The sequence below is a fragment of the Trichosurus vulpecula genome, chromosome 5 (assembly GCF_011100635.1).
Source record: "Trichosurus vulpecula isolate mTriVul1 chromosome 5, mTriVul1.pri, whole genome shotgun sequence".
Classification (NCBI taxonomy): domain Eukaryota; kingdom Metazoa; phylum Chordata; class Mammalia; order Diprotodontia; family Phalangeridae; genus Trichosurus; species Trichosurus vulpecula.
Genome location: NC_050577.1, coordinates 8893794 through 8908849, shown reverse-complemented (window position 1 = coordinate 8908849; position 15056 = coordinate 8893794). Strand labels below are relative to the sequence as shown.

General features: G+C 41.8%; 1 protein-coding gene across 5 annotated transcripts in view; it reads left to right on the top strand.

The window, feature by feature from the left end:
* The window catches only part of AGMO (alkylglycerol monooxygenase), a 384446-nt gene that overhangs the window by 20822 nt on the left and 348568 nt on the right, over positions 1 to 15056 (top strand). For all 5 annotated transcript variants that reach the window (XM_036758949.1, XM_036758948.1, XM_036758946.1 and 2 more), the window contains exon 3: positions 3436 to 3587. In XM_036758949.1, the coding sequence (XP_036614844.1) occupies positions 3436 to 3587 (152 nt within the window). The remainder of the gene's footprint in view (positions 1 to 3435; positions 3588 to 15056) is intronic.

The following is a 15056-nucleotide window of genomic DNA, read 5'->3' as shown; positions in this document are numbered from 1 at the left end:
CTCTCATCCCTTAATTTGATTTTATTCTTTTCAATATCATCCCTTCATATTAAAATATTCAACTTGCCCTGTGCCCTCTGTCTATACATATATACATTATATATATATATATATATATATATATATATATATATATAATGTATGTATGTATGTATTTATGTATGTATGTATATTCCCTTCAGCTACTGTAATACTGAGGTCTCATGAGTTATGCACATCATCTTTCCATGTAGGAATGTAAACAAAACAGTTCAACTTTAGTAAGTCCCTTATGATTTCTCTTTCTTTTTTACCTTTTCATGCTCCTCTTGATTCTTGTGTTTGAAAGTCAAATTTTCTATTCAACTTTTGTCTTTTCACTGAGAAAGCTTGAAAGTCTTCTATTTTATGGAAAGTCCATATTTTGCCTTGTAGCATTATACTCAGTTTTGCTGGGTAGGTGATTCTTGGTTATCATATTCCAAGCCCTTCGATCCCTTAATGTAGAAGCTGCTAGAACTTGTGTTATCCTGATTGTGTTTCCACAGTACTCAAATTGTTTCTTTCTGGCTGCTTGCAGTATTTTCTCCTTCATCTGGGAGCTCTGGAATTTGGCAACAATATTCCTAGGAGTTTTCTTTTTGGGATCTTTTTTAGGAAGCAATCGGTGGATTCTTTCAATTTCTCTTTTATCCTCTGTCTCTAGAATATCAGGGCAGTTCTCCTTGATAATTTCTTGAAAGATGATATCTAGGCTCTTTTTTTGATCATGGCTTTCAGGTAGTTCAATAATTTTAAAATTATTTCTCCTAGGTCTATTTTTCCAGGTCAGTGGTTTTTCCAATGAGATATTTCACATTATCTTCCATTTCTTCATTCCTTTGGTTCTGTTTTATAATATATTGGTTTCTCACATCATCACTAGCTTCCACTTGCTCCAATGCAATTTTTAAAGAAGAATTTTCTTCAGTGGTCTTTTGCACCTCCTTTTCCATTTGGCTAATTCTGCCTTTCAAGGCATTCTTCTCCTCATTGTCTTTATGAAACTCTTTTGCCATTTGAGTAAGTCTATTTTTTAAAGTGTTATTTTCTTCAGTATTTTTTTGAGTCTCCTTTAGCAAGTTATTGACTTGTTTTTTTTTTTTTGTGGTTTTTTTCACATCACTCTCATTTCTCTTCCCAATTTTCCTCTACTTCTCTAACTTGCTTTTCCAAATCCTTTTTGAGCTCTTCCATGGCCTGAGACCAGTTTGTGTTTTTCTTGGAGGCTTTTGATGCAGGCTCTTTGACTTTGCTGACTTCTTCTGGCTGTATGTTTTGGTCTTCTTTGTCACCAAAGAAAGATTCCAAAGTCTGAATCTGAATCTGAGAGCATTTTCGCTGCCTGTTCATGTTCCCAGCCCACTACTGGACCCTTGAGCTTTTTGTGGGGGAATGACTGCTTGTAGAGTAGAGAGTACTTTGTCCCAAGCTTGAGGGTTTGCACTGTTGTTTGCAGAGCTATTTCTTCACTGTAAGCTCTGCCACTCCAGAGCTGCTCCTCCCCCAAGAACTGCCAACCCAGACCACCCCAACTCGGACCACAACTCAGATCTAAGCAGGCTCTCCACTCCTGCTCTGATCTTCCACTTAATTCCTCCCACCAGGTGGGCCTTGGGCTGGAAGCAACTTCTTCTGTAGCTCTGTAAGCAGCCTCAGAGTTGTACCACCTCCACTGCCCCGGGGCGGTGGCTGACTGCGAACTCCTTTCATTCTCCTCCCATAGTTTTTCCCACTAGCCTTTTCTGTTGTCTTTGGTGTTTGTGGGTTGAGAAGTCTGGTAACTGCCACAGCTCACCAACTCAGGGTGCTAGGGCCTGTTCTGCCTGGCTCCTGCTCTGCTTGGTCAGGGCGTAGCCCACACTGGGCCCTGCTCTGCTCTGCTCCCAGCATGGTGCGATATACCTTACCCAGCTACCATCCAGGCTGTTCTGAGCTGGAGCCCTGCTTCCCTCTGCTCTTTCGTGGGTCCTGCAGTTCTAGAAATTGTTCAGAGCCATTTTTGTAGTTGTTTAGAGGGTCCTGGGGGAGAGCTTTAGGCAAGTCCCTGCTTTCCAACCACCATCTTGAGCTTGGTAATGTCTTGAGGATCTACCCAAAGCAGCATCAGCCCACCCACCAGAATGGCTTTGTCTTTAAAGGGGCATTCTAGTGCCCATTTCATAAGGAGCCCTGTGAGGTCAGGAGGTAGTTTTGTTTTTTTTTTTTTTTTACTTTTGACCTTTTGTATCCAGTGTGCCTGTCACCAAGTAAGAGCTTGTTGTTTGATTAATTGAATTTCATGCCACTTGTCCTGATGACAGAGAGACAGACACACACATATACATACAAAAACACATGCACACACACACACACACACACTCTGCTAATAGCAGCTCTGCCTCTCTCTGTGTGCGTATGTATAAATAAGAGAAGCAGAGATCATCTTCAGTTAAATGATATAAGAAACTAAGCAACGCATTGGAAGCATGAGAAAAATCCAACATCTCATTAGTCAAAATTGCCACCAATGGGTCCTTCATCCTCCATTCCAAAAGACTCCCAGTGAGTTCTTGAGACAGCCTGGGTTGTCACCACAATGAGGAAGAGATCAAGCTGGGGCATAATTTCATTTTGAGGACTCCTTGGAATGTGCCGGGCCTTTTGTGGGATCTCATCTGATACGCAGAGGGAGAAAAGAGATAGAAGAGCCTTCTCCTTCTTTTGATGAAAATGGAAGCTTGGCAGCTGTGATCCTGTTGACTCTCCGGCAAAAAGAAGTTTGCATCTTGGAGATTGTCTGGATATGTGTTAGATCCCAGCTATGTGCTTGTATACAGTAGAAGGTCAGCTCTGTTGGATAGGATATTTCCTTTTTGTCTTTGGTGATGTACACTGTATGACACAGAATCCTTATTTTCTCCAAGGCTCAGCTCAGCTGTCATGGTTTTTTTGTGAAGAAATGCCCTGACATGCTCTCTCTTTTATAAACTTATCTTCTGTCTACTTATCTGACTGCATGGAGGTTGTCTTCTTCCAGTTCCCCCTGCCCTCAACTGCTTCCCAGTACAAAGCCACCTGCACAACCTGGGACAAGGCAGTAGAGATTGTTTTTTGCCTCTTTTTGTATCCTCAGCACTTAGTACAATGCCTGACACATAGTAGGTACTTAATGAATGTTTGTTGAATTGAATTGAGTTGAATCTCCCTGATCCTCAGTTTCCTTGTTTGCCAAGTGAATGGGTTTGGTTTAAAGGCATCGTCAGCCCCTTTATGCCCTGGTATGATGGTCTTATGAATTCAGGATCTGTGAGGGCAAGACTGCATCATTTTCTGCCTCACTATCCCCAAGTACCTGACACAGAATTATTGTATTTACTAAATATGATTTTGCTGCTAGCACACGAACCTGAGGTCTTGCCTTTGTTTCTTTTGCAGACTCTTTTTCAGGAGTATTGAGTTGTCCACTTATATTTATGTCTGGGAGAATTATAGACTCTTCAATCTGCCTTGGAATTCTCCATGGACATGGTATTTGACCTTTTTGGGAGTTGACCTAGGTTACTATTGGTTCCACCGCATGGCCCATGGTAAGTTACAATGAAACATCTCACTGATGATTTGTGTATATGATGGTTGTGAAGAGCATTAAGATTAATTATGGGGATGCCTTTGAAATCTGAGTGGAAAAAGTCTTGTCATTCTGAAGATGAGGAAGAAGACAAAGGAGGGAGTCAGAGCATAGCTCTTAAGCTTCTCCTCCTCCCTCCCTTTCCCATATTCATCACCAAAGGCTGGATAATATTGGAAATTGTCTGAGTCTTCCACCCACTGTCTTACATCCGTTTTTCATCGTGCTGGTGACGCCATCCTAGGATAAGTGGAAAGACACTTGTAAACAGTGTAGCCTTCCCCATCAACCTGATTGAATGTGAATTTAGAAGAGTTGGAGCAGCCTGCTGCCTAGGTAATGTGGGGCAATGCCAGGATTATGTAAGCCTCATTCAACCTCTGGGCATCCCTTTTGCATTCCCAGGGAAAATGTAATCAGCTATGAATTCAGCAGACTGAGGCATTCCAGGGTTACCAGGCTTTTGAAAAAAAGTACTGACCCAAGGCCAACCTCACCTTTTCTATCGATCCTTTGCCAGGCTGGATTCTAGATTGCTCCCTTCAGAGGGAGACAGGCCAAGGGGGCTTCCCTTCAGAGGGGCTTTGTGTGGCCAAGGAAAAGTAGAGAAGAGGGACTGTCTCTGAAGCTCTATAGGGACTGGCCAGGGTCCAGAAGGGACTACGGTTCTGGCAGAGAGGGGAAAATGAGGTCACAGCTGGAGGAGGCTGATGTTGGTGGCAGAGGATGGGCTTCTGTGATGGAATTGGGACGAGAGGGATGTGTTCTGCCTTGAAACAATACTATGGAACGGAACTCAGCATTTTGGTGGGTGGATGAACTGAGTGGGTGGGTAGGAAGGAAAAGGAGGAGACCTGGAATAATGCTGAGAAGGAGGCTAGGAGGTCCGGTGGGGAAAAGGAGAGCTGGGAGCAGGATGAATAAGGAAGGTATGCATGAGTGCCTATGGGGGTGTGGTAAGGATGGGAGGGAGCATGATGGAATGTCCCAGCAGGCAATGACCTGTCCAGGCTACAGGAGAAGTAATATCCCCCAGCCTGGTGTTGAAAGATCTTTCCTTTTCCAGTGAACATTTTAATTTTATTTTGTTTTATTTTATTTTATTTTTTACTTTTTGAGAAGTGGATTTTTTTGTTCAAAGGAAGCCCATGTTTAACAAAATAAGCATGACTATTTAAAGGAGGAGAGATTTTGTTTGTCTTATGCTAGAAGCAGGTGGCATAGGCAGTGGCAAGAGAGCTGAGTTCAAATCTCAGCTCTGGCCAGAGTGACTTTGGCCAGATCATTTGGTGTCTATAAACATGAGCTTCCTCATCTATAAAATGAGGTAGTGACCTACCTGATCTCTGTGGTTCTTTTTGGCTCTTTATTTGTTGTTCTAGTACCATTGCCTTCAAAGCCATTAAAGAAATCATATCTCACTGGCATGCGCATGTTCCAAATCCCACGAATGGAATTGATCATGAGAGACTGCCAAATAGAGCAGAAACTAATTGTTTTCAAAAATGAGGACTCAGTCACCAACAACATTTAACCTGCTGTATGTAAGTTATTAAAACATGAATAAATTAGGATTAGGAATAGTCTCTTCTAGGGTCTAAGTAATTGAATAATTTTGGGCTTTTGTGTAGAAAGATAATCATTTCCTTCTCTAATTGGAACAAATTTGGCATGATTCCTTTGAGGCAGGTCCCTTTCACTAGCACCTGGGAGGAGGAGGAGGACCAGGTCCTTGAAATATCTGCAGCGATGTTGGTATGAACATTGGCTCTACTCTCCTGTGCTTTAGGAGCATGTTTTCATGAGTCATTGAGGCCAGAACCCCTCACCTTGTAACTACATGCCACAGTAGGAAGGCCCTCCAAGCCCAGCTAAGCTGGCCCTCATCTCTCATGGTTGTATTGACTGCTACCAGACTTAGACTCCAAGGCTTTCTAGTTTGGTGACCAGTAAGAGTATTGGACAAGCCTTCAAGCACTTAGGGACCCCTGAGTCTGTGATCTAGCACTGGCATAGGTCTTGAGTGGAGAAGGAAGATTAACTTAAATTAAATGAATGGTCCTACTGGATCAGTAGAGCAGAGGAGCTATATGGCTAGACCCAGGGTCACAGAGCTACAAAGGGTTGGAGGCATGATCAGAACCCAGACTCTTCTGATTTCAATGCCAGGACTGTTTCCATCACACCATATTGCTTGTCAGAGGGCTTGACCAGCATGGCCCTGATCCTGCTGCCACCACCACTGCCACCAAATAAAAATTTGTGTTTCTGTGGAAAATCCCTTTATACCCAATTATTTGCCCATACCTTGTTGTATTTTCTCCAAAGTGCTTACCCAACTGACTTGTGCCTACAAACCTTGTGCCAGCTGAATGACAGACATTAGTGTGACATGATGGGCTGTGAGTGGATGTGTCTGAGGCCACAGAATGAGAGCCATAGTGTGTAGAACTAGGCAGTGACATTTGTGCTGTCCTCTGCTCTGGTCAGGCCACATATGGACATCAATTGTAGATGAGACATTAGAAACTCTTCAAACATAAGCTGGAGTGTGTCCAGAGGAGAGGAACCAGGAGGGTGAAAGACCCCAAACAAGGCCATGCAATAATTGCTTGAAGCCTTCAGGCATATTTACCCTGAAGAAGAGAAGGCAGAAGAGGAAAGAATACCCCTGCTCTAAAATGCTTGAAGCCTTGTGGCATCAGAGAGGAATTTTTCCTCATCTCCTCCGATGCCAAGGGCAGGAGCTACCACAGGGGATGGAAGCTATTGAGGAAGGAAGCTAATTATTGTGTTATTAAGTTTGGACATTGTGACTACTTCTGCCATCCAAAAGGTAATGGGATGTCTTGGCTGGTCCCTTATTGATAGAGGGCTTCTGGTGAAGACTGCAGGGACACTGTTCAGGAATGTGGGGAAAGGATATCCAAGCTTCAGACCTCATTTGGGTTCAATGATCTCTGAAATTTCTTCCAACTGGGAGATTCAAGGATTTATTGGTACTTCTTTGGCAGAACCAAGACATATGCTCAGGTTTCATGACAATCAGCCTCCCTTGTCCTCTTTCCAGAGAGGTATTCTATATGATAGATAGTTATTTCATAAAGAGGAAAAAATATCAGCCCAACAGGTTGATATATTTAAAAAGCTGTGAACCATATGCAATGTGTAATCTCTGTGGACCTCCCACCTCCCCAAAAGGGGTGACTTGGGAGTGTCTTTTCCTTTCTATTCAGATCCTTGATCTTTGGAATTGTGTTACATATGCTTTTGATGTTTGGTGGGTCATTGTTCTTTGTGTTAACATAGTTGTTCTTAATGTGTATGTTGTTTTCTTGACTCTGCTGACCACTCTGTATCAGTTCCTAGAAATCTTTCCATGCTTCTTTGTAATCCATCACATTAATCATTTGTACTATGTCCTTATGACATCAGACACTTAATAAATGCTGATCGACTGACTAGCACAGTAAGAGTCCATTATACTCATGTACCACAATTTGTTTGGATACTCCTCAGTTGACAAGGATCTATTTGTTTATATTTCTTGGCTATCACAAAAAGTAAAGCTATAAATATTTCGGCCTATTTGGAGACTTTCTATTGATTTGGTCTTCTAAGTCTCAGAGTTGAGAGGAAGGCACACGGATGTCAAGTGAAATTGGTTTTCAGGTTAACATTTCCCTTTTGGCTCACTGGGATGTTATTCTCAGTCAGGCAAGGGGACATCTGTTTTCTTTGTTGTTCTTGCCTGCTCTTTGGGTTAAATATTCAAGAAGGAAGTGGAGGCTTTAAAAAAAGACAGAAAAGTGAGGGGAGTAGCCTCAACATTCCCCAAGGTCCCTGCCAGCTTTTCACGGGCTATGAAAACAATTCACGAAGAAACTGCTCTGTTGGTGCTAGTGTAGATGTTTTAAGATAGATACTAATGGATTTCCTCTAGAAAAAGAAGGTTCACTTTCTTCAATGAGATTGAAATGTTTTACTTGGAGAAGAAGAATATTGTATAGCAGTAGAGGACCAGTCTTGGAGCCCAGAAAACCTGGATCTAACTCCTTAAAGCTGGGTGGCCAGGGTCTTGCTACTGGTCCTAACGGATGATCTAATTCACTAATAATAAGAGAAATATAGATCAAACCAGTGCCTAACCCTTTAGGTGCCCTCGGGTGACCCTCTGAGACTATAAACTGCAAATGAGTCGAATCCTTGTAGTGTTGGAAGGCATTTCCATTCAGGGAATCCATTCAGCTGACAAGTTTACAACATGAGGACAACATCGTGGGATGATTACTTAGGATTTCCTCTGTAGGGTTCACCAAGAGAAGGGGGTGAAAAGGAAGGGATGCAGCCATCAGGTTTCAGGTTTGCTCCTTTGCTGAGAAGAATCTTCCTCTGTGTGTGTGTTCTTACTTTCATATCTGTGGGCTAACAGGATGTTTGATAGTGGAGATCTGGAACAGATTCACAGAATACGACTTTCTCTAGGCTTTTAGGACCATTATCCTCCTTTCACCTCTTAGATTCCCCTCCCCCCTTTATCTCAATTGGTCTCTTTCTTCAGTAGGCTATCCAAAAAAAAATCCTGAAAGCCAATATATTAAGAAGGGTTTGTGTAATTGGCCCCAGCAGAAAGCTAGATAGGCTGGAGAAAGCTGTTCCCAGAGAAAAGCTGGGGAGAGATTTATGGGTGATTTCATTCATTCATAAATTAAAGTGGGTAAAGTGGTGTGTGGTTGACAGTATGGTCAGATAAGAACCTTTAGTTTTCTGTGAGAAGCCCACAGGACCCCTCACTTGGCTGCCTGGCACATTTGTGTGTGGAGGGACAACTTCTGGGGTCCCTGTGGTCAAAATTATACATGCAGGTTTGGAAAAATGAGCCTGCCCTAGAGGTTGACTGTGTGATCCCCTCTGATCAGGAGCTCAGAGAAGCCTTGGAATGTTGGGAGCAACGAAGGCACTCTGAAATTTGAGTTAGCTGAATTTCAGTTATGTTATTCGTTCTCATTCTACCTCTCTCTCTCTCTCCATACACACACACACACACACACACACACACATATGCTTTTATATATACACACATATGTAAATAATTATATACACACATATATCTACATACATACATTTATGTCTTTATATGATATATACTACACATACATATAACATGCATACATACAGAGTACACACATATATGCATATGCATGTACAACAATGCTTATATAAATACACATACATATACAAGGTACACGTGCATATGTATATATGTGTTTGCGTATACACATATATTTGTGTATGTATACATGTGTGTACATATGTATGTGTATGTGTATGTATGTGTGTGTATACACAAAAACGTACATGAAAGCTATGTGGCACAGTAGATTGAGGGCCAGCCCTGGAAACAGGAGGACTTTAGCTCAAATCTGGCCTCAGATACTTACTTGCTGTATCACCCTGGGCAAGTCACTTAGCCCTGTTTGTCTCAGTTTCTCCATCCGTAAAATGACCTGGAGAAGGAAATGGCAAAGCACTTCAGTATCTCTGCCAGAAAACCCCAAATGACATCATGAAGAGTTAGACATGACTGAAATGACTGAACAACAATATATATATATATGTATATATACATACATATATTTATATATCGAACATATATTCAAGCTAAATATCACTAATTAAAAAAAAGAAATTGGAAGGAGAGTGTATTCATCTGTGTTAGTGCTGAGAAGGCCCAAGATAAGAATTGCAGTAAAGAGTGACTTGGGGAGAGTCATTCTTGATCTGGCCTCAGTTTCTTTATTTGTAAAATAAAGGGTTTATAGCAACAACTCCCTTGACCATATGGGTGATATTCATAAGTGATTCCTCCTGAACTTCAGATTTGTGCCTAGAAAACACACACACACACACACACACACACACACACACACACACGAAACTATTGTTCTTATCTACTTTGCAGAAAGGGAAGGCAGAGTCAGGAGAACCTGGGTTCAAGTGTCCCACACATATACTGTCTGTATGACCTTGGTTAAGTCAATTAACTTTTTAGTGCTCTGCGCAGCTCTCCACATAACAAACAAGGTACCAGCCTCCAATTGGTAAATGGATTTTCCTCATCCAAGAATTCCCAAATTCAGTGAAATCACAAATCCAGTCTGGCTTTTTCTCCTTAATAATACATTACATTCATAAAATGTGCTTTTTTAAAAAAAAAACAAAGTACTTTTGGCACATTGACCTGATGAGGTAGTTCGTACAAGTGTTCTCCTTAGTATGTGGAGACACTGGGTCTCACAGGGTTGGATGGGCTTGCCTATGGTCATGTAGCTATCACATGTCAGAACAGGGATTTGAACCGCCAGTTCCATGCCCATTCCCCTACATCACCTGCTTCAATATATAGTTAGCACTTGAGTGCCACAGACCAAACTGTGTGCTTGGCACCCAATAGATGCTACAGCACAGGCCCAGATGCCACAATGGCACTAATTTGAATAGCTGCATGCTTACCTTGGACTTTTTGAAAGACTGAAAAATAACTGTACATTTCATTTTGCAGCTGAAGTGAATGGGAGTTCCCTGACAGGTTATCTAGAGACCAAGCAAATCATTTTCAGATGGAGAAACTAAAAAGTGGCAGGAATCCCTGTTTGGCCCTAAGATGTTTAACCTGATAATCACTGACTTGGATAAAGACATAGATACTATCTTTACCAACTTGTATGTGATGTAAAGCTGAGAGGGAGAGCTGCCAATGTGATAATGGTCAGAATCTCAAAAAGGCATGCTTAGAGAGACTTTGGGCTGAATTGAGAGAGATGACTTCATACAAGAATGAGAGACAGGTGAGCATTGATAAACTGGGCTCATCCAGGGCAGGGTAGCCAAGGGAACCAAGGGCCTAATTTTCATTCAATTTAACAAGCATTTATCAAATTGATGTTATATGATAATTAGGGGATATTTAAACTAGAGACAAAAACACTTGGGAGACAGTCTTTTCAAGTAATTGAAGGACTGGCCTGTGGAAGAGGGATTGGAAAGGCTCAGCTTGGTACCAGAGGGCAGAGTTAGGGCATGGGTGCAAATTGCAAAGAGTCCATTACAAGTCAGGACAAAAATAGCTTGGAGGGCTGGGTTGTCTCAGGATGGAGTGGCTTTCCTGTCATTGAATGTGATGATTCTTTTCCAGTTATGTGTGGGGCTAGATGGCTGCTAAGGTAGATTCCAACTCTGAGATTCTGAGAAACTAAGGCACAGACTTGGGGTAACTTATCCAATGTCACAAACCTAGAAAGTGAAAAAGCCAGGGTGGTCCACCATTATGACTCCAAGGACATAGAGTCCTTCAGAGTCATTAACAAATGTTAGGAATCCTGTGTTGGACTTTTTTTCAAATAAAGAATCTGATTTCTTCAAGAGCCAAGGGACATGCTAGCACCCAGTGTTCCCTACCAGGGAAAAGTTAATTTCATACTCTTGTTTGTAAGATTATGGATTCCTATAAGTAGTTCAGAATGTATCAATAGATATATATTTTTTCTTAATACAAAGCCAGAAAAAAGAAAAAAAATAATTATTCCGTATATGAAAGATACCTCTTTTATTAAGGAAGAAAGCATAGTTTTGTCCCAATGTAGTCAAATGATTGGCAAACTTCACTTTGAAGGGATTAAGTAAGGTTGTATACCAACACCCCAGTCCTTTGGGGCTGGACTTTTCCCAAATGCTCCTTTGTTAAAATAAACCATGCTAAAGGGGCCTTACTTTATATAATCACTATTATTCATCTTGAAAGATCTTGCCTCAACCCCCATATTCTTTCAAATTAAGAGGAAACAGGAAAATTACAGGAGCCTCTTCCAGTCACTCATCCTGGGAAAGATAGCACTCGTAAATCTCTTGTATCTTTACTTTTTGTACAGAGTTCTTTCTCAGTCTTCCTGCCCACTTCCTGGCTTCCCACGTCTATTTTTCTTCTTCACCCCCAGGGACCTGAGAGAAAAGACAGATGCATGCAGTGGAGGATTGTGGTGCACACCAAGCCCTGGGCTTTCCTTCATCATTCCAGTTCTCATTGCTGTAGTTTGTAACTTAGGTGATTTCACTTAGGTGATTTCCTTGGGACAGGAAGGAGAGGAGCAATAGCTTCACAAGTCCATCCATGCTCTCTGTGAGTTCTCTTCTTGTGTAAATGCATTTCCTATGTCAATTAACAAACTCACACAAACCTTTGTATGATCTGCTTGAATTCAAAGGGTCAAAGATCTGAATCTGTCAAAGGTCTTTGAGTTTGAGCTTCTAATGGGGGTGAGAAGGATGTCAATCTTGGCTTAAATTAGACGGTATTTCACAGAGCTTTAGGCAGCTTTCTTTTAAATGTGGATTTGGCCAAATCACATTTTAAAGATCCAGTGCATCCCATGAGCTCATGTGCAAGAAGATTAACCTTTATTTTTCCTACGTGACTTTTCTGTTTTTTAGATTCAAGATAATTTTAGACCAGAAAAATCACTGGATTGTAGGAGACTGGAGACACTGATTTTAGTTTCTATATGTACTTTCTAACTATTGGGGTGTGTGTCTGTGTGTATGTATGTGTGTGTGTTTGTGGTGTGTATATGTGTGTATATCTGTATATGTGCATTTATAATTTTTAAAAATGAGTCTCATGGTCTTGCCCAGTGTGAAAGTACAGTGGCTGCTGACAGTCCTAAACCCACTACTCCTCAGCACCTAAGCTCTGTTATTTTCTATCTCCTTATAAAAAATAATTTTAAAAAATTATTTATTTTTAGTTCACAACATTCAGTTCCACAAGCTTTTGAGTTTTAAATTTTCTTCTCTCTGCTCCCGAAGACAACATATAATCTGATATAAACTCTACATATAAATTCTTATTAAACACATTTTCACATTAGTTATGTTGTATAGAAGAATTATAACCAATGGGATGAACCACAAGAAAGAAACAGAACAAAACAAAACAAAACATAGACAGAACAAATAGTATGCTTTGATCTGCATTCAGACTCTGTAACTCTTTCACTGGATGTGGACAGCATCCATCATGAGCCTTTTGGCATTGTCTTAGAACCTTGCATTGCTGAGAAGATCTGAGTCTATCAAAGTTAGTCATCGCACAATGTGGCTGTGACTGTGTACAATGTTCTCCTGGTTCTGCTCTCCTCACTCAGCATCGGTTCATATAAGTCTTTCCAGGTTTTTCTGAAATCTGCCTGCTCATCATCACAATAGTATTCCATTACATTCATATACCACAACTTGTTCTAACATTGCCTAATTAATTGATTGGTACCCCTCAATTTCCAACTCTTTGCCACCACAAAAAGAGCTGCTATAAATATTTTTGTACATGTGGTTCCTTTTATCATTTGTATGATCTCTTTGGGATACAGCCCTAGAAGTGGTATTGCTGCATCAATGTTTTCCATTTTTGACCAGGCCTGGTTCACCCCTCCCTACTTGGCACTTACCACACTGGGCCTGGGCCTGGCATGTACAACTGATCAGTTTTAGCCCAAGTGCAGCTCAGCTGATCCATTACCTTTCAACTCTCATAATAGCAGAGATTATCAATATATCCCATCATGCCAGGCCCATTTTTATAGCTTAAACTCTATATGCCTCAGTTTCTTCATCTGCAAAAATAATATTGGGTCAGAAAAGATGGCATCCAAGGTCTCTTGTTCCAATTCTTTAGTGAGCCTCTGACTGTACAAGCAGTTCAGATTGCTGCCATGTTTTGGGTTCCAGGTGTTGTCAACTCTACCTCAAACTTGGGTGGAAGACCGGACTGGAATGATTCTATTCTCAGAAATGAAAATTCATGAAGGAAACCTATTCCAACTTGCTGCTTTTCCTCCCTCCACTGGCAGCAATGGACAAAGAATCAGGATGCATTTCCTTCATCACTCTGTCCTATGTCTTTTTATATGCATGTGTATGGGGAGGGGGCAGGGTGCAGATGTGGCACTGGTGGGCACCAATGTCTAATGTACCTCTAATCTCCCTGAAGTAGGTATTCTCTCCAGTGATGCAGACCTCCTGTCCTCCATGGTAGGCAATGGTTGTGCATTTCTATTCCCTTCTGACCCTCTGTTTGCTTTCTTAAGCTTTCTGATAATATAAGACACTGAATGAATGTAGATCTAGCTCACTTATTTAATAGACGAAGAAACTGAGACCCAGAAGGGGAAAGGGATTTGCCCAAGGTCTCACAGCTAGGTACTAATCACATCTTCAGTTAGTTTGTATGTTAAGTGTTTTACAAAATTTAAAGTGCTCTCCAAGTGAGAGCTGTTATATAATGCCATGAGGTCCAGGGAAGAGAGAGCTGGCCTCCCCAGGAAGACTATGAGTTCTAGTCCTGTCTCTGATACACACAACTTGTATAGTGCCCAGAGCTCCTGGAGTGAGGAAGAGACGAGTTCAAATCCAGCCTCAGATACTTATTGCCACATAGTGCTGGGCAAGTGAATTAACCTCTGTTTGTCTGAGTTTGCTCAATATAAAACTGAGTTAACAACGACACCTATCTCCCAGGGTTGTTGTCAAGGTCAAATGAGACAATGCTTGCAAAGTGCTTTGCATAGTGCCTGGCACACAGCAGGTGTTGTTTAAATGCTTATTCTCTTCCTCTGACACTCCCCCAAAACAAACAAACAAACAAAACAAACAACAACAAATACAACCACAAAACAACCTCCCTGAGACTAAGTTGCAGAGAAGATATTGATCTGTGCTGGCAGTGATTCCCTCACCATTATTCTATCCCACTCTGTCCTATCCTGTCCTGTTCTGTCCTGCCCTGTCCTATCCTCTCCTATCCTATCCTGTCCTGTCCTCTCCTGTCCTGTCCCATCCCATCCTGTCCTGTCCTCTCCTGTCCCATCCTGTCCCATTCTGTCCTGTTCTCTCCTGTCCTGTTCTGTCCTGTCCTGTCCTATCCTGTCCTGTCCTGTCGTATCCTGTCCTGTCATGTCATGTCCTATCCTGTCCTGTCCCGTCCCATCCTGTCCTATCCAATCCTATGCTCTCCTGTCCCATCCTATGCTATCCTATGCTATCCTATCCTATCCTACCCTGTTCTGTCCTGCCCCGTCCTCTCCTGTCCCATCCTGTCCCTTTCTGTCCTGTCCTATGCTATCCTGTCCTGTACTGTCCCATCCAGTCCTGTCCTATCCTGCCCTATCCTGTCTTGTCTGTCCCATCCTGTCCTGTTCCATCCTGTCCTATCCTATCCTGTCCTATCCTATCCTGTCCTGTCCTCTCCTGTCCTATCCTATGCTATGCTATGCTATGCTATCCTATCCTATCCTATCCTATCCTATCCTATCCTATCCTATCCTGTCCTGTCCCATCCCATCCTATATTACATCATACCATGTTGTATTATGTAGCC